This window comes from Scomber japonicus, chromosome 14 (genome assembly GCF_027409825.1).
Source record: "Scomber japonicus isolate fScoJap1 chromosome 14, fScoJap1.pri, whole genome shotgun sequence".
Taxonomy (NCBI): domain Eukaryota; kingdom Metazoa; phylum Chordata; class Actinopteri; order Scombriformes; family Scombridae; genus Scomber; species Scomber japonicus.
The window spans coordinates 23,522,177-23,548,690 of NC_070591.1; the positions used below are offsets into that span (position 1 = coordinate 23,522,177).

Here is a 26,514-nt window from a genome sequence, read left to right on the forward strand (position 1 = left end):
AAGTAGTATGACTCAGGTAAAGTACAAATACCTCTGACAGAAGAGCAGTATTTGAGTAAATGTACTTCATTTCATTTCACCACTGGTTTTCAGAACATTTAATAACCAAAATGAATCAAATAGTAGCCACAAAGCATATACTTGTGAAAAGGTCATAAAAGTTATGGATAGAAATGAGCAATCTTTGAATATTTAAACTAGAAAAATGGATGTTTAGGGACAGCATTAAAGTCTGCAGCGCTGAGTGATAAATGAGTAAAGGAGGTGGGGAATGTGAGAATGAGACCCGACCTGGAAAAGAAAAGAAAAACCAGGCTTGTTTTGAAGAGAACCAGCACTGAACTGGATGCAGACTCACCTCTGTCCTCCATGAACTTGTACAGCTGCTGTAGAAAATTCTCCCTCTCCTCTGGGAACGGTTCCACTTCCTCCTGCAGACAGGAAACAAGACTAGTTTGAGCATCATTTTCCTCAGAGTTTGTAGCGATAAGAGCATGCAACTCGCTTCTTGACCTACCTCCTCCTCTTCGCGGCTCGCATCTTCTTCCTGCTCCTCCTCTTCGTCGTCGTCGTCCTCTTCGCTACTGGAGCTTTCCTCTTTCACTTCTGTTTTCCAAGTGCCGGGCACGACCAGCTGCTGCTGGAACTCCAAAGCTGCGTCCAACGCTGTCAGACACACACAAACAAAGTCATTACATACTAACTACACCCAATTAGGGCTGCATATCATCCCCTGCTGTCGTAAACTAATCTGTGTGTCTTTGGCATTGTGGAAATTTATGTGTAAAATAGTTCAATCATTTTGTAGAGATGAAAAGAATTCCATGCTACATAAACAGAGATAAGACGTGAACAGATGTTGTCTCAATCACATTCCTCTTTACAGCTTGTACATAAAATATAAACCAATGTAAAAACAAGAAATCAAATATTCAAAATTTCAGACTTCTGTTTTTTTTAGACTAGATTTAAACCTCATAACATCTGTCTCTGGGTGTTTGGAGGGTTACGAGGAAGCTGGGCGTGCTTATATGTGTGTGTGTGTGTGTGTGTGTGTGTGTGTGTGTGTGGGTGTATGTGCATGCCTGAGCCTGATAGTGAAGCAATCAAACATTTAGTAATAAGGAGGGAAACCAGAGCACCCTCCAGGCAAAATACTTTAACTGACCATCAGTGCTGCTGATTAACAAACACTCTTGATATTCCTCTCTACCATCTCTACTCTGAAAATAATAGACCCATATATAAAACTGGGACAGCGAAAGAAGACATTGTGGCATAAACACTAAGAAAAGCAGCCATGGAAGAAAGCAGCTTGAAAATCTGTCAGGAGTATCTGCAGTGACGCAGAGCAGCAGAAGCATTCAGCCACAGTGTCACAGGTGTGTTTAAGTTGCATCTAACCACTGCCAGATGCTCGTTTTATGCTTTTGTACTGCGGGAAAAAAAATATCAGTTTTGAGTCGACCACCTGTGAATAAACACTCGCATGATACAAAGCTGTTTCCTAAGTGTAATTATGAAAAGAATAGGAGCTCTGCAGTAGAAAAACGGGGCCACTATATATATAAAAAGCCTGGTGAGGACTTCAAATAAAAATAGACTGAACAGTGACAGGAGCGCTCCCCACCACTGCGTTCGCCCAGGAACAAAAAACAAAACTTCTCTTTCTTCGGTGTGCCTCGCTGCAACCCACTCTGCCACAGTTTTCTGCCAAGTGTGTCAAAACACAGAGCGACCCTGAATGTCGGAGACTAGGTGCGCTCCATGCATCGGTTGCGTCGAGATTAAAGCTTTACTTTACGCTCACCTGGTTTGAGCCCTGCGTCGGCTTTCGGAGGACAATCGCTGTTCATCTCGCGGACGTCCTTCCGTAACACTGTGTAACTGTAAAACAAACAAAGCAGCTCTGATTAGTATTTGCCCTGAAATGACATATTGAGTGTTATATTACACAAAAGGTAAGCTCTACAAAGCGGCTGTAAGGATCCAACCAAAATGTACACAGATGTTGTTTTCCAGAATTTCATTTTAAACTCTACACTAATTAGTGGAACAAAGCACGACTATTAAAATGAAATGTGAATTCTAGTAAAGAGCGCATTAGTAAACTGATACGATATGAGGGCTATGATGAGGCCCTACAAGTCCACACATTGTTCATTAGCACACTCAGGGAGAGTTTGAAACCAACAACAGCCTCAAAAACCTGAGCAGACATGACGACATTAACACAATACTTTCTTGCAGCATCTCCTCAGCAGCTGGGCAAAGTGCTGGGCTGATTTGGCAGAGAGATGGATCAGTGGACCTTGTAAGCTGGAAACAGTCAGAGGCTTTGCTGATGTGCCAGAGACGGTTTACTGTGGTATCTGGAGGCAGCCGCGCTGATCCAATGACTAGATTTGTCATGGAGTGATTTAATAAAAACCCAACATATATTGAAGCTATAAAGGATCACAGAAAACAGATGCCAGGATTTACTGATATTACATATAGAGATAAGTATATTTGAATTTGTATTAGATATGTTATAAGAGTGGCTCTGGTTATCCATACACATGTCTACTGTATATATGGATGATGAATAAATATTATATCTTACTTACAGAGACTAGCGAAAAATATTTTTTTCCATCCTGAATAAATATCATCCTTCACTTAATCATGTATTCAATGTGTCAATAACACCTACATTAAGGAACTGATTCAATCATTCCTTGAATTAAATATGCTTTACATTACACATATACTGTTACAGTTTACAATATTAACAATGTGCACTCTTATTCAAGCTTCCTGTCATAACATATACTATTTATATGTGGCTTTTTAAATATAATCATCTCCATTTCAATAAATGTGTTCACAATTCAGTATATAAAAAATGTATAGCTGCATAATTTCAAACAAGACTAAGAGTGAATGCAGTACTTGAGCACACTGGTGCTTTGAGCCGACTGCTAATAGTATACTAGCATGCTCACAATGACAACATGCTGATGTAAAGCAGGTTTAATGTTCACCATCTTCATATAGAGAATTAGCATGCTTAAACTAGCAAAGTAGTAACAAATATGAAGTATGTATTTGGTCACAAACCAAACTATTGGACAGAAAGGAAAGTTTGACCACATGACCACATCAAGTTTTTAGTATTATGACAGTGACATCAATTCATTTAATAGTTGTTTAAATATTTCACTGTGAACTGCCAGCATGTTTAAAAACATTCAAATATACTTAGAATACAATCATAAAAAAATCATAGAGTATGTATAATATAAGTCTGTGTGTGTGTGTGTAATTTGACAGAACCATCCTCCTTTTTTTTTTTTAAATATAGTTTGCGAAGCCTACCAAACAAGAAAAAACAGACACGTCTTCTGTGTCCTTGGTACTATGGTAACCAGATCTGACAAAATAAGAATAAACCACTTCCTGAAAACTCCCATCTCCCCCTCTGGATGTGGCCTTGCTTTTCCCTAAAAATGTTTTCCAAAGCCATTGTTTCTACGGGCAGGTCGAACAGTTAGCACAAACAATACCAAACCCTGCAGAGGAAAAGTGAACACGCTGACCCACGCTGCTGTGCCAGAGAGGTCAGCAGGCTTATGGATGTGACCCCTCTTCAAAAAACAAATCACACAGGGGACGGCGAGTTAGAATAACTGGGTAATAATAGACGAGAAGAGGCTGACATGAATGATAAAAGTGCAATAACAAACAAAGATGAGTGCTGTGTGTGTGCGTGTGTGTGTGTGTGTGTGTGTGTGTGTGTGTGTGTGTGTGTGCGTGTGCGTGTGCGTGTGTGCGGTATGACCCTTTTAAACAGTGCATGGATGAAAGGGAGCAGGGGAACGGCTGTGTTAGATGGTAGCTAGCTCCACCATATTAACTGTGTTTATTGGAAAGCAGGTGCAGACAGTCTAAACTGATCCATATGTGTTAAAATACCTCCAGATCTCAGCAAAGATTCAATTTGTTGGCTGCTGCCCTGTCTCGGAAAATGTATAAACTTTCCTCGGCAGAGTAAATAAGCAGAGAGAGCTTCTTGAAAAATGTGTGATGGTGTAGATCAAACTGTAACATAACATGAAGAGACATGGCTGATAAGTCAGACTGATCCATCACATTACCCGTGAGTAACAACAATGATAAACCCATTTCATCTTTGTTATTCCTTGCACGAAAAAAAAAAAAAAAAAAAAAAAGGCTCGGAAGGAAACAAACCTGAAAATCTCGTTAAGAATGAGACAGATTTTCCGACTTCTTACATTACCACATCCTGCATCTACCTCTGGATGCACTGTGCTGATTTCAATGAGTGAAATCAAATTGCCACAGAATAGGAACTGCTACAGCGTGTGCAGTGTAATCTGCAGTGAAAGCCATCATAGGGGAGCTGAGCGAGGAAATACTCCTCAAGTTAAAAGACTTACATTTCTTCTCTGATTTATCACCTCTTATCTTATCCCTCTCATCGGGTCTACCCTTCACTCGACTATTAGCCAAAATACAAGCGATAAGACGGCCTTTTCACACTTCCCTGTGCTGCAAATGCGTCTTCAGCTTGTGAATGCGGCAGATTAAGGGTCATGCTGATGAGTTACGCAGGATATCTAGTGTGGAATGCAGACTCAAGGCCTGAGATTAGGAGACCCAGCTGGTCTGTCACAACCCGAACTCAATGAATTTCAAACAGACAGCGAGCTAGTCTCTGGAGCAGCGAGCAAACACCGGATTCATTTATGTTGAGTGTGGGTTATGTTTCTACCCACACAGAGACTGCAGTAACAAACCATGAGGCCAGTGCAAACTCCTGACAGGACTTATTCCTCTTGTGTCCTCAGACAAAATAATCTGGCTGTGTGGAAACATACACTCCCATACCTCTCCAGTCATTTTCAGCCTAAGGACAAATAAACTAAACTAATACACTATCTTTACTCTCATTGAGCGACTGCAGAATGTAAGCTTGAGTCCTTCCAAAACTGCAAACAATGCATCAAGGACATTTTAATCCATTAAAAAAAAAAGCACAATCTACGAGTCAAGAGGAGGAAACGACACTCGAACACTGTGAAATGCCCTGGTTTTAAAAAGGAGAGTATCTAGAAAAGTAAAAGCAAGACATGAAACAAAAATACCCACACAACATTAAATTATGTTTTATATTTGCAAAATTCTACTTCTACTGTGCAGCCCTTTAGCTTGTCTTACGGTATATTTAATTTCCTTGCTTAGTATTGCTAAGTAGTACATGTCTTTCTTTTAACAAGTGTACATAGCACACATACCACATTAAAAACCACTTCATCAAGGACTCATAAAAGGGGGGGCGTTTAAACTGGTATTAAATGATTAGTTGATGTGTTGGCTGACAGAAAACAGAACTTTTTCTTTTTTTAAGCAAACAGAGTGTGTGTTTATAATGCCTATCTTTGTGCTATGTTAACCTCCGTTTGACCTTTTATTTATTACATAACTAGCTGTAAACATGTTAAATAATCTACAGATTCATCATTAAATTAAACCCTTGTGGTTTGAGCAGAACTCACAATTTTCCATCCTTGAAAGAGCGGACGAAGATGGTCTCCTTCTTCATTGTCACGTCTTCATGGCAGTCCGGGGAGATAACCTTGGTGAACGGAAACAAGACACAGTCAAGAGGTCAGATGAGGTGGTGTGCTGCGTGTGCGTCAGATGATAAAGTGAAGGAGGAGGGTGGGTGTCAGAGTATGAGTCAATGACTAAAGATGTTGCAGCAGAAAGGCCACGCTGATGGATTACAAAATGTGCTGTCTACGAAACAAAGACAAACAAGCGGGCAGGATGAAGAGCGATGTGGAAGGGTTGTGTGCCCACTCTTGGAGTGTGCTGCTGCTGTTTACCGGAGGCCCGGGAGCTCGACAGTGGGAGTTGTTCCAGTGCCACAGTCTAACCCAGAGGAGGCAGCGCTGGCATTATGAGATCCTATTTCCGCTAGGGCCCTCCTGCTCTCTCTGTATGCAACACACACTTGCATGTATGTTTTTTTGCTTGACTCACTATGACTCACGTTTACTTTGTTTCACTATTTCACTCTCTGGCACATATGCTGAGCAGCAAAGACTTATTTCCTTCTACTTTTATTACTAAGTCCGTTTAATATAAGACTATTTACCACAGTGTTCTGCATATATCATCTGTTGCATGAGACATCTACCAGTGTACTACTCCACCCCTCTGTCATACAGTCACACAGTGTAAACAATGACAGGCAGCTGTGTAGTGTACTTCTCTGTGCTGTCACAAGGAGGCAGCATGGAGCTCAGTCAGCAGCAGGCCAAGAACAACAAACCCTGGAGGCGGGGCTGTGCTGACTACACAGTTAAAGGGACAGCTTTCCCCACCCTCTCTCCCATTCTCTCAGTCCTACTTGTAACACTTACATACACAAACAGCGCCTGTCACCATTTCATTGTTAGCTAATGGTGACTCAGAGGTTAGAATGGGTGGAGAAGAACAGATTAGAAAAAGACTAAAAGATCAAACCTATGTTTATGCTGCATTGTTGCAAACATGAGAGAAAACAAGTCAGAGTTTTACTTTCTGAAAAACTACAGATGTTGGGCAGCTGCTGCAAAATCGGCTATTTCTCTGCGACAACAGTGTAAACATCCAGCATCTCATGGTGAGTGAAATCTGAAGTAATACTATAATCCTGCTGAGTGCTGCGGTTACATAAGCAGTCATTTAGATGAGACTGTGAGTGAACTGGAGGACCAGCAGCTCTGGTCCTGGTTTCTTCAGTGATGGAGCAGAGCACAAGTGAAGGAAGAGACGCTATGAGCTCACCAGTGCAGGATACCACGTGGTCTTCTTTTTGTCCCCGGTGGCGACCCCCTCCACGCAGACCACTTTGCCAAACAGATCCTCATTCTGCCGCTGATCGCTCTCTTCTTCCTCACTGGAGGATGAAGACAGCTCTTCCTCTTGGCTGTGGGAGAAAAGGACAGTTTAGTTACTGGGCTGTGTTTTAGAAAGGACTAGGAGGGTGCATGTAGCTTTGTATAAACATGTTATTTCAGATTCATAACATACCGTACAGTTCATAGATATCTTAATGCAGCACAGTGCAACCACAAGAAAGTTGTCTAGCAAGTTAGAGCTGAAATGATTTGCTGATTTTGATAATAGATGACAAATTAGTTAAGTAAGCAAAATGTTGAATATTCCCTTATTTAAGCTTCTCATTTGTGAGGATTTGTGAGACATTGTGACTTTTTTCATTATTTTATGATGTGTTGAAGTCAGAAACATTAACAGCGAAAGTAACCACCATATTATACAGCTATTATGAATAACTGTAAACTGTAGCCCCACTAAAAATGCTCACAATCTGTACAATCTTTGTACTTCAGAAAAATATATGAAATCAGGTGACTCATCTCATATTTGCTGGATTCACAGAGAGCTACGTCTGCCTACTCTCAAAATAAAAAGACAAATGTTCTGCTTGTTCATACAGCCGCAATCATATTGACATTTTATATATAGCACTGATTTAATATAAACAAGTTAGGAAAGTAAAATTGTGTGTGTCTCTCTTAACACAGGCAGGCAGAGGATTTCTGCTTAACAAGTCCTCATTTAGCTGCTTTTTTCCAAGACCATTTAAAAAACATCAAAACATCTCCAACTAACAATCCACAGAACAAACCCTCCCCAAAAAACTCTAGTCTTATCATTATGTAGCGCAGTAAAACATCAGGCTGCTCTACTGATGAGCTCTCTCATTAGGATCGGTGTATTGACGAGCCGGCTCATCTCTGCTGTCTGACAGTCATCCTGATGCTCAGGCAGAGCGCTGACAGCGGCCAGTAGACAGTCAGCCACGTCTCTAAATGTGATCATGCAAGCAGCACCAGCAGGCAAACAGATCCTCCGTCCTCTCTTTATGCCTCACTTGGCCTGCTCTGAGCACAACGTTATGTACATATACACACGCTGCCTGGCACCACTCAGGAGCCGTAAATCAGCCAGGCTGCTACTACAATTACTACAACAACACAAACAACAACAACTAAGCTGTGAATCACAGTCATAAACAAATGATAAAGCTACTTAGTGAAGAAGAGATGACAGTTCATGTAGGAGTTTGCTCCATAATAGTTCTCTTCATTTGCATAGTCATTTTAGGGAAGTTTGATATTTGAGGCTACTGTCAACAGTCACTTAGCTTAGTTTAGCACAAAAATAGGAAACAAGGGGAAACAGCTAGATTAGCTGTGTCCAAAAGTAACAAAACCCACCTACCAGCACCTCTAAAGCTTCCCAACTGATGTTATGTCATACCGTGTTTGTTTCAAAGAAACACATTGTAGTTTTTACTGGGAGTTTTTCCGATTGAGTGTTCCTTGGACTGACGCAGTGACTTCCTGGAGTCTCCGCTGGTTGCATGGCAACCACATGGTTAAACTAACAAGATATAATGTGTTGATTAGTGAGCTTTAGAGGGTGTTCAGACTGAAAACAGCCCTGCACAAAAACAAAGAAAGGGGCTGCAGAGGTGGGGGTGTGCTGAAAATCTGTTCCAGGAAGTGCAGTGTGAGTAACAGATCCTTTAGTAATCAGACGCCAAAAACATACTCTGACACAGCAAATCTTGGAAGATATCACAAATGCAATTATGTCAGTCAGTAGCTGAACCGGATTCAACTCTTTGCCCAATGACCCAGCGTTTTTTTTTTACGTGGGCCTCTGTGTTGTTGCTGTACTGTCGGGGTGGCCTCATTCAGATAAATGAAGGTGCTGGGTTTTTTCATGGTTGGTCTGGTCTGAATGCGGCCTTTTCAACAAGAAAACAAATACATACATTTCCAAAATTGTTGTTGTTCCTTTAAAATAAGATGAAAAAAAGTTTCTCTCTTAAAATCAACTTATTTTTCCAGTACTCTCAATCTATGTTAATCCTTGTTAAGGCATTAATTAGCACACAGCAGGACAACAGATCCAAGGTGCTAATGTGCAGCTGGTGCTCTTCCAAGTCAATATTGCATCAATGTTTACAGTAATATTGACTCTTCTCTGAGTGCCATTAGGGAGGGTGTCAGAATAAGATTATAAAGCAGTAGTGTCCTTTTTATAACAGAGAGAGGAGTCACGATCATATCCAGTGCCAAAGACCCCTCAGCAGTTCTTATTCCCTGATGAAAACTCTGCAGTCTCTCAGGAGTAAGCACATCATAACATTAAACACCCACTGGAACATTTGAGTCAACGGGGGGGTGGGAGAAAAGAATGATAACATTCAGCATGGCCGCACCGCACTCACACTGCATGCGCACACTGGAGCTCGGTGTGATGGAGGAGCTGGAAGAGGCGAGCAGGCTCTCCTCTTCCTGGCCTCAGGGACTGTTTATGAGCGGATGAAGATGAGAGTAAATCTTTCATTTCGGCTGCTGTCAGCATACTGAGAGTAGGGGGGGGGGGGGCCTGTTACTGATGATGACCGTGGGTTGGCACAGAAAATCCCTCCCCAAATCCACATCACAGAACCTTTTGTTATATCATCGAGTTTTGATACGAGCCCTGCAGGAGGTGCAGAAGTGACGGAGGACAATACTCACATTGGGTTCGATCGTCGGCCGCGGTTGCCCTTCTTGCCGATGACAGGTGTGCCAAAGTGCTCGGGGTTGGTGAGAGGGAGTCTGTCTAGTGTCTGCAGAGGAGACAAACAACAGCAAAAAGGACCTCAGCGCCACCTTGTCAGACACTGAACTGGAGGGCTAAAGATTTATCCTGGATCCCTTGACGAAATTCCCGCTACGGATACACAGTTTACATTTGGTGTATTCGCTGTAAAAAAATTGGTTTACATCTCCTGGAAATTTCACTAAATGCCAATGTGGGACTATCCAGAAAGTGAGTAAGTATAGAAGAGAGGGTATAAATTATAGTAAGTGTTTAATTTTGTGAAAAGGTGAGAGATGAGGCTTGGTGTAAAAAAAAAAAAAACAGGACTGTGTGATACTTGCCTCGCTCTCTGCAAAGTGACGCGCTCCTTTCAGGCAGAGAGAGGAGCGCCTTAAGGTCTTCTCATCACCGTCGTCGAACACTGCAGAGATGAGAGACACTATTAGGCTGCTGTATGTAGGCCAGGAGTCCACTCGTACTAACACACACACACACACACACACACACACACACACACAGACACACACACAGACACACACACAGCCACACACACAGCCACACACACACACACACACACACTGGAGCACTAATAAACTCCTGTCTGGGTTTCAAAACGGCCAGCATAATTTGTTTTTAACATATCATAATATGTTAAAAACAAATGATGCTGGTCTTATAATGCTAAGACAGCTCCTCCGGCAGGCTGTGACAGAGTCGGCTTCAGCTCGCAGCTTCATTATAGCTTCAAGGACCATCTGCTAGACTGAGAGACAGCGCTCTAATTTCACCTCTTATTTACTCCACTGAGGACTGATTGATTTTATTTATGGACTGACTAATAACAAATTAAGGGATAATATGTGAGAGCACTAAAGAGCTGGTTTGAACAACAACATCCAAAAATAATAAATGATATAAAATAAATAAAAGATATTACTGATCTTTAAAAGTATAATAATAATAATAATAATAATAATAATAATAATAATAATAATAATAATAATAATAATAATAATAATAATAATAAACATTTTAAGGAACCTTTATTTCACTAACAGCACTACATCACCCTGCTCCCATTGTTCATTGCTCAGATATATTGCAACAGCAATAAGGGAAAACACTTGAGGCACCATCAGCAGTGACTTATGCATTTGTTTTCCCGTTGATGAATGAAAAGGATGAATTTGTGCCAAGAAGAGTGTTTGGAGGCAGGGGGGGAAAAGCCCATGGGCACTCTCAAGCAACCGGCAGCTGCTGAGACTATGGATGTGTAGACTTTAGATTATCCAGCACTGCCACTGTGTACACTCAGTAGATTTGTGGTTATACATTTCCCTGAGAGAAGAAAACCTTACGTTGTATGATTATTTTAGTGTTGAATCGTTAGGTGTAGTGTGGCTCAATCAGCCTCAAGAGCCACCTAAAACTGAAAGTACTACTATAAACTACTTTTTTTTAAATAAATAAATAAATAAAGTACTTAACAAGGGGATTACATCATAATGTTTGTGCCATTATGTTTTTTTTCTCTTAAAAAGGTTTCATGAGTTTAGCTTGTTTCGATTATTTCTTGACACACTAGTTGCAGGACTTACTTTACATTGGAGTATAATGTACTTTTGGCACATCCATCTGACAAAGCTAATGTCTCCAGCTCTGCATTTTTAGATTTAGTTTGAGATTTACGCCAGAAATCTTCATGATGACACAAACAACAGTAATGTTTTAGATTGTAATGATTGACCTGATGATGTAAAGCATTGCAAGTTTACCGTATTCCAGCTGTGTGGTGAGAAATCACTTACAACAGCATACTTGGGGTGGTTCTTGCAACAACTTAAAGTTCAATGCTTAAACGAGGAAAAACACAAACCACATTGTGGAATTTTCATTGTACACAAACACGTTTTTACAAGCTAGCTGCAGGGAGAGAACGAGTCTCTGAGCTAGGGAGAGAGAGAGAGACAGAGAGAGAGAGAGGGAGAGGGAGAGAGAGAGAGAGGGAGAGAGAGAGAGAGAGAGAGAGAGAGAGAGAGAGAGAGAGAGAGAGAGAGCAGACAGTATTATATTGACTCACCAACAGTATATATACTAGCATCGGTCAGCTTATTGATTGTGGCCTCCTGGTAAACTCCATCCTGATTCTTCACCTCTACAACAGCACCCACCTGTGGGACAGACACTCTGCTGTTATTTGGCATCTTAATACGCTAACGGTTATTACTTTCTAATGGTAAATCTAATGATGTGCTCTGAAGTAATGAGAAGACCATATTGCTGCTACAAGAATCATAATTGAGTGAAATTAAATTGCAAAGCCAGCGCTTCGCTGACTGATGCTCCCCTGCTTTGTCTACTATCACTACTGGAGGGGAGGGGGGAGGGGCAATTTGATCCTATTTAGGAATAAAATGAAGTCAAAGCAAATTAATGTGATGTCATTTAAAGTTCAGACAATTACTAGGGTGGTTAACGGCAATATATGCGTTATGACAATGCAACATCGGGCTCCTTCATCTCTCCTGGCTTACCTTTAGAGGTCCTTTGATGTTTTCATCATGAACCTCTGCTGTGGACAGATCTGGTTTAAAGGTCACCTGGGGAAGGGAAGGGGGGAGGAGAATCAGTAAAAAAGAATAAACAAACACATCTCCAAAAAGGTCTGACAGGACCACATCAATCCTCCACTTCACAGAGGCAGCAGGTCTGCACTAACACTGCTGGACTTTATAACTGAGCGGCACTGATTACAGTGAGGAGACCCTTCACGCCGCGTTCAACACTGAGGCAGGTTTGGTGTTTTAAGTCAGCACACTTTGACATGTGACAACAGTAGTTACGAGTTGTTGGCATCTTTACACAAGCAGCATGTGTGTGTGTGTGTGACCGTTTCATACTATGGCTACAGTGACTGGACTCCAACTGGCAACTGTCTGGTCAGAGCCACATCTGCTGGCGCCAACTGTGGCGGATTTCAGTTATGAATGTCAGAGCTATGCTAACTGACCACCACCACTCCCCCTCGCTGCATCTACAGCTTCCCTTAAGTGAGCCACAGTAGATCATAATCTGATCATGCTGAGGTAATCTTGCATCTGCACGGCGACCTGGCAATGCTGTGACAGAAAACACCAAGACAGACACACAGACACACAGACACACACACACACACACACACACACACACACACACACACACACACACAGCCATTTACTGGCACATATTCTCAAAGCAGCACGTGTGAAAAGTGTTGAAGCCGCCAGCAGCAGCACAGAATCTGTTTAGTATTGAAAACGCCCCTCCCTGTATTACATATCAAAGTGCTTCTTTTTCTGTTTCCTGGGGGAAATTAAAGTAATTTTTGAGAGCGTGTGCTAGTAAAATAGTAGCATAATTATGTTGGAGACCTGGCTTCACTTTTATTGACTGTGATCGAGTTGAGTATCAGCCGCCATACAGGAGCTAAGAGAGACGTTAAGCACCCCGACTCGGAAAACAAGCCTGTAGGTAACATATTCAGACAACGCTCTCTGTCTCTCTCCCTCTCTCTCCCTCTCCCTCTCTCTCCCTCTCCCTCCCTCTCTCTCTCTCCCTCTCTCGTCGAATTCAAATATAACAACAGCAGAAACAGCAATTAAAGTCTGGCTGTGAAGGCACAAGACAATGAATGAAAGTAACACATGCTGTAAGATGCTTGTTGAAACGTCAAGTCATAAAATAAGAAAGGGAGGAAGAGTAAAAGGAATAAAAAGCTTCCTGAGGCAGCATTTCACCAGTTCTGGAGATAATAACATTCCTGCCGCGTGGAATAAAGGAATTCCTTTCTTCACATGGAGGAGCAGGAGGCTCCGCTCTCTGCAGACTGAGGCAGGGGTGAGTCTCGCTGTTCAAAACCTCAGCTAGAAGATGTCAATAACACCTGACCCTTCTGACAGGCTGCTTCCTACCTGAGAGCTTTGGTTCCTGTCTGATTTCAATTGGGCACGCAAACTGTACGACTACTAGTACTGAAACACTTAACTAAAATATCAAACCGTCCTGGGGTTAGAATAAAAGCTCAGCCTAGCAGGATTATATGAGGTGAATAGTTTGATCAGTTTAGTCAATTATGTTAAAAGATTCTTTCTTCCAGTCAGCCAAAATAAAAATGTTGCTTAGCAGCAGGATGTTTCACTACAACGACATTCAAAATGGTTAGTGAGCATTTTTTCCTATTTGAAAATGCAAGACTGCTCTATTTCTGCTTACTTGATGTAATACTGAACAGAACAAAGAACGAGACTAGGTCAAAACCAAGAATATGGCTGCGCTGTGTGTGAAGTGTTTGAAGATACATGGTTAGATCTGTTTGTTTAAATGTGGTATTACATGGGAACCTCTTTGTCGAAAAATCATGAGCACATTAATCTGATGTTGTTCAATGCTGGAGAAAATTAGGTTGATTTAATATTATTAATTAATCATGCTTTTTTAAAGTAAAATGTCTGAATTTGTACAAAAATATATTTTAGGATCCAACTGAAAATCAGTCCAACATATTTTTACACACTGAATAAACACGAGTTCCAGCATTTCTGCTTCTATTTAAAAAAAAAGAGCATTAATCCTCTATATTAGGAAATGTGTTATAGGCAACATGACGAGCATATAATGCCAGTTGACAGTACATTCGTTACATGCTCTCTTTTGGGACACAGGAACACTATTTCTCTATAAAATCCTCATATCAATAATCTATGAAATTATGGAAGCTTTTCACAGTTCAGCAGCTGTTTTACAAGCAAAATGGTGCTGTAAAACAAAATCTTAAATTAATAAATAAAAAAAGGGACCAACATGTAAGAGCTAGCCTATAAAAGTTGGAGAGTTTGAAGGAAGTTTAACGACAGAATTAGGGCACATTAATAAAAAATGAGGACCACTGCTTTTTTTTTTTTTTTGTTAAAGAGAAAGAAAAATTACAACAGCCTTGAGCCTGGCTCACAATCTCTGCCGTTGCCGCCATCTGATGCGAAATGCATTCTGGGATACTCGGCTGTCCCAGTCTGTCAGCTGACCGGCGGTGTAACCAGTAATCAGTCAGTTGGTGACTCAGTGACACAAACATTCGAGTGTGTAGGGCTGGCCTCATTGTTGCGGTTCAGCCAAAAAAGAAAGGAACAGCAGAATGAGCAGAAGAGTGTAAAATATTCTGGCACCATATAAATGTGAAGATGTGACTTGTGGAGGTGAAAATAAATTGATAGTTCCACTGAATCATAACAATTATATTTCAAAAAAGGAGTGCAAAGTCAGTTTCACCTTTTTAAAAAGTCAGCGCTTCAGTGCTTCCTGTTAACTACTAAAATATATATTGTGAAGACTAATATTAATATTATACTATTCCCATGTGCCATCACATCCCTTATAACTATGATTCACAGTGAGTGACGCTGATGTGGAGCTAAGCGTCTTCAAGCACAGATCATCATCATCATCATCATAAGAATGTCACACAGATCTTTTCGCTGATTTTTTATAATTACTCAAAAGACGGCGTCGCCATATGCCGCAACCGTACACTTTGATAAACAAGCAGACAGAGATTAATGAAGCAAAGAGAGAAGAGAGGGATTCATTACGGTGGAATATTCACGTTCGCAACAACCACTGAATAATTGCCATGTTTCAACATTTGTGTAACAGAGCTCACATTCGCTTTAGAGCAACCCAAAAACAAACCCCACACTCAACCAATTAGTATGCTAATTCATTTATGAGCCTAGACTGTCCTATTAGCTTCATTTTACCCCACAATGTTTAAACTGTGAGCGTCACATGGTTTACTTTGCTGTGTTGTTTGAGACAAAAAAGGAACGTCATTTGATGATTTCAGCTGGCGTGCCAGAACGGCAGATCATCGCTGCTCTTTTGTCTCTATGGGGGGAACTACAGTGCATTGACACAGTGAAAAGCCAGCATCCAATCTTTGTTCCTCCCACACACTCTAGCAGAACGAGAGACAAGCGATCTGTCTCTATTGTATTATCCAGATGCTCCAGCCCCACTGGGAAATGAGATACTGTACTATGTGCATCGTGCAACGCCTTCATCAGCAAGGCATATAAACCAGTGTTTGGAGGGGGGGGGGGGGCAGTAGCCGTGCCAGGGTGAGAGGGACGCCTGATGGTGTGATGGGTACCTGGTGGGTTTAGGCCAGACACTGCATCTGTCACAGCTGGGCCCCCTGATCAGTTCTTTCTGATGTATGAGCACCATTAACAACATAAACCACCTGGTAAAGCTCCACCATGCAAACATAATAGCTGGATTTTAGCCAATACTGTCCAGTCTACCCTCTATGGATGTACAGTAAGGCCGAGCTGTGTGATCCCGAGCCCCAATGAGCTTCCCTTCAATCGCAGACAGACAAGGCAATTTATCTTTAATTTGAGATCATGAGCACTTTGAAATGAGACTTACCTTGGCCTTGACTAGCCTCTTGGCGGTCTTAATCTTAGCCTCACAGAACGCCCCTCGGTACTTGGCACTCACATCCGTCCCCACCGTCAAGTAGGGGGGCTCCTCTAGAGTCTATGGGGGTAAAAAAACAAAACAGGAAACCAGTGAATTCAAAGCTTTTTTTTAATATATATATATATATATATATACACACACACACACACTGACAGGTGTATTCTCAATGCTCGGGGAAGAGCACACACATACAAGAGTAGGCCAGCTACGCAAAAACCCACCCGACTCAGTGATTCATCCACGGAAAACACATACCATCTGCTCTGGGTATTGGAAAACAAGCCTCTGAGGGAGCAAACAAAAAGGCCACTTCACTACTGCTTTGATGAGTACAAAGAAGAAGCTATCCGTAACACATAGCACCATCTTGTGTCATCATTGGATGTTTATCAACCCCCCCCCCCTCCCCTCCTTCCTCATGTACAAGTACAGATTTGTGGAGGGTCTGGTACATGGCAGGAAACATACATTCCGTGTGTGGGTGAGGGCAGATGATGATGTTTGCGGGTTGTTATGTGTGTAGATGAGTTTAGTGAAAATGCCTAAACTAATGTGTGTGTATTTAGACATGTCTGTAGAGTGAGGGGCACAGAGTGGGCCACACATCCTGCTGACAGGACACATCAAGACTCATTTCAATACACATGATGTCACGTGTGCTTGAAGAACTGCACAAGAAAACACGTCTTCTTATTTTCTGAATGAATGAATGAAATGTATTCATGCATGTATCTTTCAACAGAGAGACGTCACTTCTTCCAAAGAACTTATGCATATTTCATTTCACACTAGAAGCTACTTGTAAAATCTTTCAACTTTTTCTATAACTCTTAAACAGATACAACTCAAACATATAAATCAGAAAGATCACTTTGAAGCTCCTAACAGCTATCCATTGTTTCCACGTGAAGGTTGAAGAGTTTACAGGTTGCCTCTGCTACAGTAAACGACAGCGGTGGTGAGCAGTGTTTAAAGCAGCGAGGAGGAACTAATCACTACAACCAGCTGCTGTAGTGTTTCTGTGCTGAAAATGTGCCGACTCTGATCGCTCTGTGGTGCATACTTACACCACCGCTCAACCGCTTTTCAGATGGTGAAAGTCCAAATCTTGGAGATTAAAGCTTTTGACATGTTTTAACTGTTTGCAGGTTTACTTTTTCTTTTTTTTTTTCTTTTTGGTCCGAGCCGATCTGAAGGAATGTGTAAAGAGTGAAAAAACCTGGAGCCGCATGAAAAACTAAATATAATCCATCAGTTTTATAAAGGAGTTCCACATCGATGGAGTGCATCGGCAGAGGTGAACAGAGCAGCTTTGGAGGGGGGGGGGGGGGGAAACCATCAGCTTATCCTCAGCAACATTTTGCAGCGCCTGTGAAGCATTGATTGAACATAGCTTTTTGAACCTGTGTATTTAGTTCAAGCTTAGGATGGAGGATGTCCCCGTTCTGTCCAAATCTCCACCCTTACAACAGCTACACAGAGACACTCCACTGTCCATGAATACCAACTTTAAACACATTATGCAAAACACTAAAGAAAGGAATGATATGATGGACGCTGTATTTTCATATTTCAAGTTACTACTCATCAAGCATATTGTTGAATTGAATGGTTGTATTGTAGACCTGCAATAAAAAGGCAAATATATAAATACTGGATCAGGATTTGGACTTGGCAGATATTCAATATTTAATAATGTGGAAAGGGATCAGGGGCACAAAAACATGATCAGGACTACTATAATTTGTGCCATGGCTAACCTGCTGTTTATTTACTCCAATTCAACACACACACACGCACAAGCACAATGTCTCCTTTCTGCAAACGTAGATAAATACGAGCCGCAGGTGAGGTCACAGCAACATGTTTTAAAATCCACCATCAGGTTCAAATAAAGTTGAAACGTTTCATATCCGTCTTTTTCCTTATCTACCGCTTCTCTAATTTAACGGCAGTTATCCAATTCTGGGTCCAATTTTTTAAACATTTTTGGACACGATCTAATCTGATAACGCTCACAAGAGGTGATGAGGCATTAATGGAGGTGCAGATTATCTTAGATAGTCAGACTACTGATGTGACTTACAGTGTGTGTGCTCGGTGCTATTAATCATACAGGTGATTGTCAGCCAAATAAGAAAGCAGAACAGTCAGAATTTGGCTGGCATGTAAATAAGGTGCTCCGATACATATCAAAGGGGAGAAGCAGATAAAGCTCAGTGCACTAAAAGTAAGAGTGGTTGCTTGCCAGCTGTAATAACCCCGTCCAGCTTTGTGAAAGAGGACTGTTAGACTCTGCTGACTTAAAAGTGTTCTTACATGTTGTTTTTCATCTTCTTTCATTAAAAGACTTTCACAAAACTCAGATTACAGGCAGGGTGCCCTCAACACTCCACTTAAAAATAGTAAAGATGTATCTTCTGAGATGCACCATCAAACAAACAGTCTTCACATGAAACTTATCTCTGTGGCCTTAATGACTCTAAATCATAAAATAACTCCAACTGGCTGCAAATATTTTTGAAAAAAGGACGTGTTTGTTCAGGTATCGACAAATTGCATCTGCTGTGCTCAGAAGGCCACGAGCCTGTCACAGTCAAACCAGGACAGGGTCTACGGAGTCTCTGGGGTCCTGACAGATGGGATTAAGGGGCAGAGTCCAGTTCACTTCAGCCTCCCCACCTCTCAGATAAACACCTCATTAGTCTTTAGTGCAGTCTGGCCTCAGCACCAGCTGCCCTGGCCAACGCCGGGCTTACATGACACAGCAGCCATTTCCACTGACTGACCGGTTCTCCTGTCAGTCAGGGGGCGCAACACGAACCTGGACCGCTACTGTGTGTAGAGCTGCTCCGGCTCCTCTTTCATACGCACTGACACTCGTCTCCTTTCACTTCCCCTTCTCTCAGCCTTTTCCTCTTCTTAAAAAGGAAGTCATGCATCTGAGTCGACTGGTCTGACGGACCATTATTCCAAAACCCCAGATAGTTTGAAAAACTTCCTGTTGGACCTAAAGCCCATTAGTATGACAGCCCAGTTATTCTGAAAACAAAAGCTCTGGAAATACACGCTCTCCCTGGAGTTTTTAGCCCTTACTATCTTTGTGTGTTTTGACATGCAAATGCAAAGATAGCATTTACAAAACTCTTGCTAACTCCGGCACTTTTTGGAGCAACGGACATTTGTTTTCAGGATAACCGGCCGTCAGACTAATGGGCTTTTGGTTCAATGGGACCTTTTTGGAACTGCTGGGTTCGGCCCCAATAGCCAGTCCCCACTGAGTCAGAGAGGGCAGCTTGGGTTATCTTGACTTTGGCAGCCAAACCTTCCCATCTTAACAGAGCGACGGTGACAACACATTACTGAGGGCCAGAGTTACATTTGTCACGCTCACATGCCAAAACAAATAGAGGACGGTTTGTTGTTTCCACTGATAATGCCCCCGCCTCCCCACATTCAGCACTATGAAAGAAAATACCATTCCTTGGATTAAATTGCCATTTAGCCTACAGCTGTCTGGAGAAAAACACAGACTTTTTTTCTCCTCTTTTTAATATTTTCATTGCTTCTGCCAGTGCTGAATAAAAGACAATGTTTCCCCTCTGCTCAGAAGTTCAACCAATCGAGATGACTAAGCTCAGAGAGGCGGAATTCCTGCGCCTTTGGGAGGTGTAACATCCTCTCACTGACTCAAAGTAAGCCAAAACTCTAATGAGAGCCGCTCTCACCTAAGATACTGTCATGAAAAGAGGAGAAGAGCTGTATTTAACAAGAGCCTCGAGCGCCTCTTCAGCTCCAGCATGCAAAGTCAAAGTCACGGTAAAAGCGGAAGTACAATCGAGACGGGCTCTTTGGCTATTCACCTAGCGCCACTGATGTGGAAAATATTCTCTGGGCACACGTGCTTGATTAAACACATACAAATGTGACTTGGCATGGGGTGACAAAACACACCTGCGGCTGGCTTGTACAGAACCAGGCCTAAACTGCTCTTACACTATAACTCGATTTTGTTTAAATATGTCACATCTGAGAGGAATCAATTAATATACTTACACAAGGATGTTCTACTCAAATATTATAAATCAGACATAAAATACAAGCTTAACTCAGACAGGGACCACCTAAAATCTTTTCTTCATTGTTTTTAATTCTATATTATATCTCTGTTTGATGTTTTTTTCTATTGTTGGTCTTATTACTATTAATGTCAGAGGAGAAAGTGCACCATAAACACATCCTGGCTGGTGTCATTAAATCACATACACACTTTAAACAAAGAACCAGCATCTCATTATTACTGGTGATCCAACGCCTACTCGGTGTTTAAGCCTTTTTAGTCAGGAAACAAAATAAAAGTCAGAGCTTTGAAATCAGTCCAGATTCCCCAAACAAAATATACTGAAGTGACACCGGCAACAGCAGAATGAGATCAGTTTCTGCTCAATAAAGACGCTCAGGTCATGAAAAATTTAACAGTCGGCTCCACAGAGTGCTAGTTGAAAATAAGCTGCTGCTTATAGTGCATTTCTTGGACAGCCGGAATGACTTTAGCATTTTCATTCTACAACTCAGTAAAAAAAAAAAAGAAAAAAAAAAAGAGGCCTTCTGGCACCTGACAAAAGGTTAGAGCTTCAGAGGAAACTGATGGCACAGTGGTGACAAACTGTAGATTGTAGAGTCTGACATGGTTTCAGTGATCAGGGAGGGGCTTGAGAAACCTCTGATCACTCACAACCATAGACTGCAGGTCTGTTGGCCCCTGGGTGCTGTCACCTGTTAGCATGCAGACACACACACTGCTAATGCACAAAAGCTTAGTCGCACTTATTTCTATGTCTGACATGTTTCCAGCAGATTCACCGTGCTGAACTCTCACCTATAAACTCATATCATCAGTCGATATTTTATGCATTATTTCAGATACCCCACATCGGACCCCTGAACGCCCTCTTCCATGAGGAGCGTGGGACAATTTGGCTGAGCTGAATCAAAGTCTTTTCTGCAACAAGCCTTTTAAAAACGTCACAGCGATCGTCGACAGCTGCAGTCATGTTATTACAGACAAATAACTAATAAGCAGCATTACTCAGAGATGACGTAGAACCTGATAAGATTAACAGCCAACACACAACTACAGGCAGAGCTTGCTGCATCATCCCTCCAACACCAAAAAACACTGTACTCTGTATGAGTGCCTCGCCTCAATGCTTCTTCTGAAGTTGCTCTTAATGATTGTGAGTACACTTTGAGATTAAATGACACTACAGAAGTTCAATTCAAATGTTTTTTCCACATCAGATCAGTTTCAGTATACAATGCATTTTCATATTTTGCATACTTTAATCTGACAGTAAAAAAAAAAAAAAAAAAAAAGCTTCCTCCTGAAGCTGGAATGTTAGATGCTGGAGGTATGTTTCAAGATGATGTCAAGAAGACACAGACTGGTTTTTACTTAGCTGCTGGTCCAGGTCAGGGTGGCGCAGACAGGATGACACAACACTTTAACGTACCAGTCAAATTACACAAACTACTCCAGATATCAGTGTATAAATTATTATCACAATATCTGTACAGGCACATAAAACTTTACCTCTTAAAAACGGACTATTCAGATACTAAATAGCATTACTGAAATATTATACAGTAAACAATAGGTTTTGACCCATTATATTGTGTTATAATGAATAGGCTTGTAGGCTGAACAAAGGAACATGCAAGAGGCATGCAGGAAAGAATTAAGCTCCCTCCCAGCCCAGCTCACACGTACAATAATCCTGCTGTGAATCACCTCTTTGTCCAAACCAGAGTCACCACAATTCCAGTGGCTGGTGCTTCGGCAGGAGTTGCCTTGGCAATGCCATGGCAGCTTTAAACTAGCAAAAAAAAATAACAATTGTAATACCTTTGGTTTACGCACTTATTCCTCAAAAATTAAGGGCAGTCCAACTAAATCTGCCTGACATGCAGTGTCCTGAACAATTCAAACCAAGTGTTGAAATGTCAAAAATGTAATACAAGGCTGTATTTGAAATCAGGACCATAACTTTAACTTTTATTCAAGTTTTTTTATGAATCACAGATGCACAAATGACCTTTCTGCACCTAAGAGCATACGAACTCAAAGGTGTGGACAAGTGCAGGATGCAAATACTCTTTTTTGCATACTATATGCCTTTTGGCTGAGTTGTAGCAGACTCTATACCCTCAGTATGGATCTAAGCACTTTGATTTCAACTCCAAAAACTCCTACCTACAATTCACCTGAGAGGCAATGAGCCTGCGACACTTTCCTCAGTTAACAGAGTGGATGATTTAGCAGTGCTACAGGTTACCTTATTTTCACACGATTACACCATATTTACTCATTATTGACTTGGCAGTGTTGCAAAATGCTGTTTTAACCCCCCCCCCCCCACACACACACACACATATGGTTTCCAGGCAGGGACACCTTCAGCTCAGTCAAACTACTCACAAATGCAAAAGTATGCACCATGTTAGCACTGCACTATATTATGCTAACCAACTCTGGCAGCTGCTACTCATCTGCAGGAATAACTTGAATGAATACATTTATACATTCTACAGCACAGTGTTTTTTCTACTCACCATCAAAAGCTCAACAATTACTGCTTAAACACCCTGTTGTAACTAACTACTGATAACTACAGTAAAGTTAACTTAACTATGACACTGCATAGTTATACAAATGGTGCGAAAGTTAAAATTATGGTTGTTTTAATGTTTTTTTTTAAATAATATTATTACACAAACATAGATGACAGATGAATTGATGTCCTGCACATTAAATCCTGAATAGTAAAAATATTTAGCATGTGCTCAGACTACTGGAATTTATGCTTGAGACATTTTTATTTAATCTTGTCAGGTCGTGGACAAAATTGAGTGCATCCAGCATATTACTTCTGCTGGGGCGAGTACTTTTTTCTTTCTAGTTCAAACAATTTTACAAGATATTTGCAGATTAAGTTATTAGATGGATTAGCCTAAAGTATTCAAACAATTATCCAACACATTTGTCTTCCTTTAGAGTCTCTAATATTTAGAGTGCTCTCTGCACAGCACACAGCATATAAGCGCTGTGTGCAGCTGATGAGGGAAGGTTGTACACCATAAGCCAAAGTGACATGAAATGCTAAGTGAGCATAATGAAAAATTGTCCTAGTTACAAAGCAATTTACAGTTGGGGAATATAGCAGATGTTCCTATGGAGAGCAGCGTACAGTTGAATAAAGTGAGTGCTCCTGAAGCGTCAACACAGCCAGACGCCTCAGAGCTCTATGAAAACAACAAATGCTACAGCATTAAACCAGAAATGTCAATGTGAAAACATCAGTCCTGCATGTCAGCGGTAATGTGAATAAGCAAGTTTAAGCATAATAATCTTCTAACTGTGTTTCCCCTATAATTGTTCAGGCCTGGCAGACTGCCAAGCCAACGAGAACACCCGACAGGCCAAAAAATCTTTTGTTTAATGCCAAAAATAAAACCCAATATACATGTCATTCAGAAATCAATCACTGTTTGCATTTGAGAGTGGCAAAGTTACGAAACATGAGTCAGTGAGTTGACGCAGACTTTTATAGGCCAAGACAGCTAACTTCCTGTTTGGCCCTTCGGCTAACTTGAATGGGGATAAAATGATTCAATCGTGCAGCTTTTAGAGACTTTTGAAATGTGATGGAACCAAATGTATCAAATTCATCAAAGTCATTTCAGCTAGTTGTGACGCCGATTTACAGACATCTCTTTCACAACGTAAGATCATGGGTCACGTGACATTGTAATTACACGGATGGGCCACTATGTCAAATTGACGCTGTTTTTGGGGGTTTGCTCCACACAGCAGCAGAAAAGACACACGTGAAGTAACAATAACGTCATTCGAGTTAACGACAACTACATTTGTTACATTGCTATAAGTGCAAAAAAAGCTTTAAGAGTAAAACAGCAACAAGAGTCATTTAAAAGTCAATTCACCCAAAAGATGAACAGATGTCGACCCCAACTGTCTGGAAAAATATCTACTTTTTTTTTTTTTAAATGTGCCGAACCAGAATCTGGAGACAGTGGCGAGGATGCTAGAAACTAACTTGGCTTTGTTTGTTAAGAAAAAAAAAAAGTTCTCCGTGAATCAGATGGAAATAACATCAACAGTACACTGCAGCGACTCATCCCACCACCCCAAAGCAGACAATGTAATAAATATGTCTACTGCTGTCCAACTGGAGAGAATAACTTCATATTGATCATAAAAACTAGTGGGCAACAGTTTAATACATTTTCACATATTATACTTCATTCACATCATCACAGCAGCAAAGTTAGCCTAAAGGTGTGAATTGTGTGCTTTCTACTATCCCCATGTGCTTCACACATTGTGTGTCTGGATACGCTGCTCATTAACATGCATTTCTGAATACCACGGCCTTCCTGTGACACAAAGTGGCAAGTGGCTTTACTGAGGGAACAAATACCAATTCAAGCCAACGAAGAAAAAAAGGTTTTGAAACAGAGAAAAAAAGAGGACCACATTATTTGCTACTTTTGACCTGAACTGAATTAACATTGAACATCCCATGATTCCTTTGGTCTTGCTTTAATGAGAAACTTTGGTAGACTTAACATGCTTACTAGTGGGCTCTGGTAAAGTTTGATTAACCACAATAAACACCATTATGGGCAAAGTGACTCATATCACAAAAGGTGCTTACATTATATTTGCCAAATCAAAATGTGACTTAATGTTACTGTATGTCACTACCAATCAACTCCACAGGTTATAACTACATATGGCTCACATGGCAACAAATGACCGGTTGAGACTCAACAGCCGGCGGGCGTAACAACAGTTAAAACTGTCATCCATTGAAACTACAAAACAAGCCAAGATTAAATAGCTCCCATCACAGCCGAATTCACAAATAGTGACAGCTGTGACTTTTCCAAACTGAGCAGGGCTGCAGAAAACAATGGCACAGCTTCTCAATATTATTCAAATTTCAAACTCTTTCCTTTTGCTATTCATGTATTATTATGCATGGCACCTTTAGCGTGGACATTGATTAGCTCATTTCTAGACACCCTTTTTTTGTGAGACCTGTTTTTAAAACAAAAGCCACATACATCACTACACAAAAGACCCCGTGTCAGCATATAATTCAATAACACTGCATAACAAAGCATAACAGCAAATTTACAGTTCCCCCATTGTGTTTGCAAAATACAGCCTGAGCCACTGGAAACTCAATATCATGCTTATCAAATAAATGTATTACTTTGGCCCATGTCCAAGACACTTGCCTCGCTCTGTTTGAACAAGACCAAAATTGACATTTGGTGAAAGTTCACTCTTGCCCTATTCATGAGAACAAAAAGGATGAAGTCTTGCATATGAAATATCGACCATGCGTTTAACATTTTGAGTTCGACTGATCTGGGTACTGCATGTTTATCTAGTGGTTAAATGAGCCAAGCCTGGAAATGCACAAGTAATAGTGATCCAATTGAGTTTCCAGCAGCACCATAGAATGAAACATGTAAGAAAAAAAAAAGAATGGACATACCTTCATCTCTCGATAAGTCCTCTAGGTGACCAGTGTACCGAATCTGAGGCTGAAACAGAGGTTTGAGAATCTGTTAGGCATTACAGGTAGTAGGCAACTTCAGTCTGCCACTACAAGACATGGTTATGTTATGATGACATCACTTTTTCTAACACACTGCTGGATGTCATGAAGAAAAACCTGGGCAGTAGCTAGACGCTCACTTTACTCTGCTTAAAGCTGCTGAGCATAAAATACACATCGTTGGCACAGGACATCTCCTTTGAGGAATGACTTGTTTAATCCTAAACTGAAGCTGCGATTGATTTAAAAAAAGTTTAAAGATCCTTTTTGCTTAAATAATCCTAACTAATGCAACAGACTAATGGCGTTGTGCTTGAGCTCTGGAGCCTGATCTCCCCCCTCCCAAAAAATATCTGTGTTGCAAAGTAAACCGTGGCAGGCTGATCACTCATTCGTAGAGCCCTTAAAGCCGTTTATGTAATGCCCAGTGTACTGTAGTCAGTCAGCAGTCAGACTTGGCTTGTGGCTATAAAGGGCGAGCACACACAAAAGTAACTAGTTGCTGGGCAAAGAGACTACCTCCTCCTCCTCCTCCTCCTCTTGGTGTGCACAAATGCACCGATAATGTCGTAGTTTAGGATAAAGTGACAGGCGCTGTAAACCCCGCACGGTGCTCGGTGCTTTGAATAGGGCAGCGTGGTGCGCCTGCTGTCTGCACTGC

At 41.2% G+C, this 26,514-nt stretch overlaps 1 protein-coding gene across 1 annotated transcript in view; it reads right to left on the reverse strand.

The window, feature by feature from the left end:
• arid4b (AT-rich interaction domain 4B) overlaps positions 1-26,514 on the reverse strand; it is a 37,528-nt gene that overhangs the window by 9,324 nt on the left and 1,690 nt on the right. Inside the window, exons 2-12 of the mRNA XM_053332726.1 lie at positions 25,791-25,839; positions 16,147-16,257; positions 12,216-12,281; positions 11,762-11,852; positions 10,023-10,102; positions 9,615-9,706; positions 6,841-6,982; positions 5,562-5,641; positions 1,811-1,887; positions 518-666; positions 359-431 (exon numbers count right to left, since the gene is read on the reverse strand). Of these exons, the coding sequence (XP_053188701.1) occupies positions 359-431; positions 518-666; positions 1,811-1,887; positions 5,562-5,641; positions 6,841-6,982; positions 9,615-9,706; positions 10,023-10,102; positions 11,762-11,852; positions 12,216-12,281; positions 16,147-16,257; positions 25,791-25,796 (967 nt within the window). The 5' untranslated portion in view covers positions 25,797-25,839. The remainder of the gene's footprint in view (positions 1-358; positions 432-517; positions 667-1,810; positions 1,888-5,561; positions 5,642-6,840; positions 6,983-9,614; positions 9,707-10,022; positions 10,103-11,761; positions 11,853-12,215; positions 12,282-16,146; positions 16,258-25,790; positions 25,840-26,514) is intronic.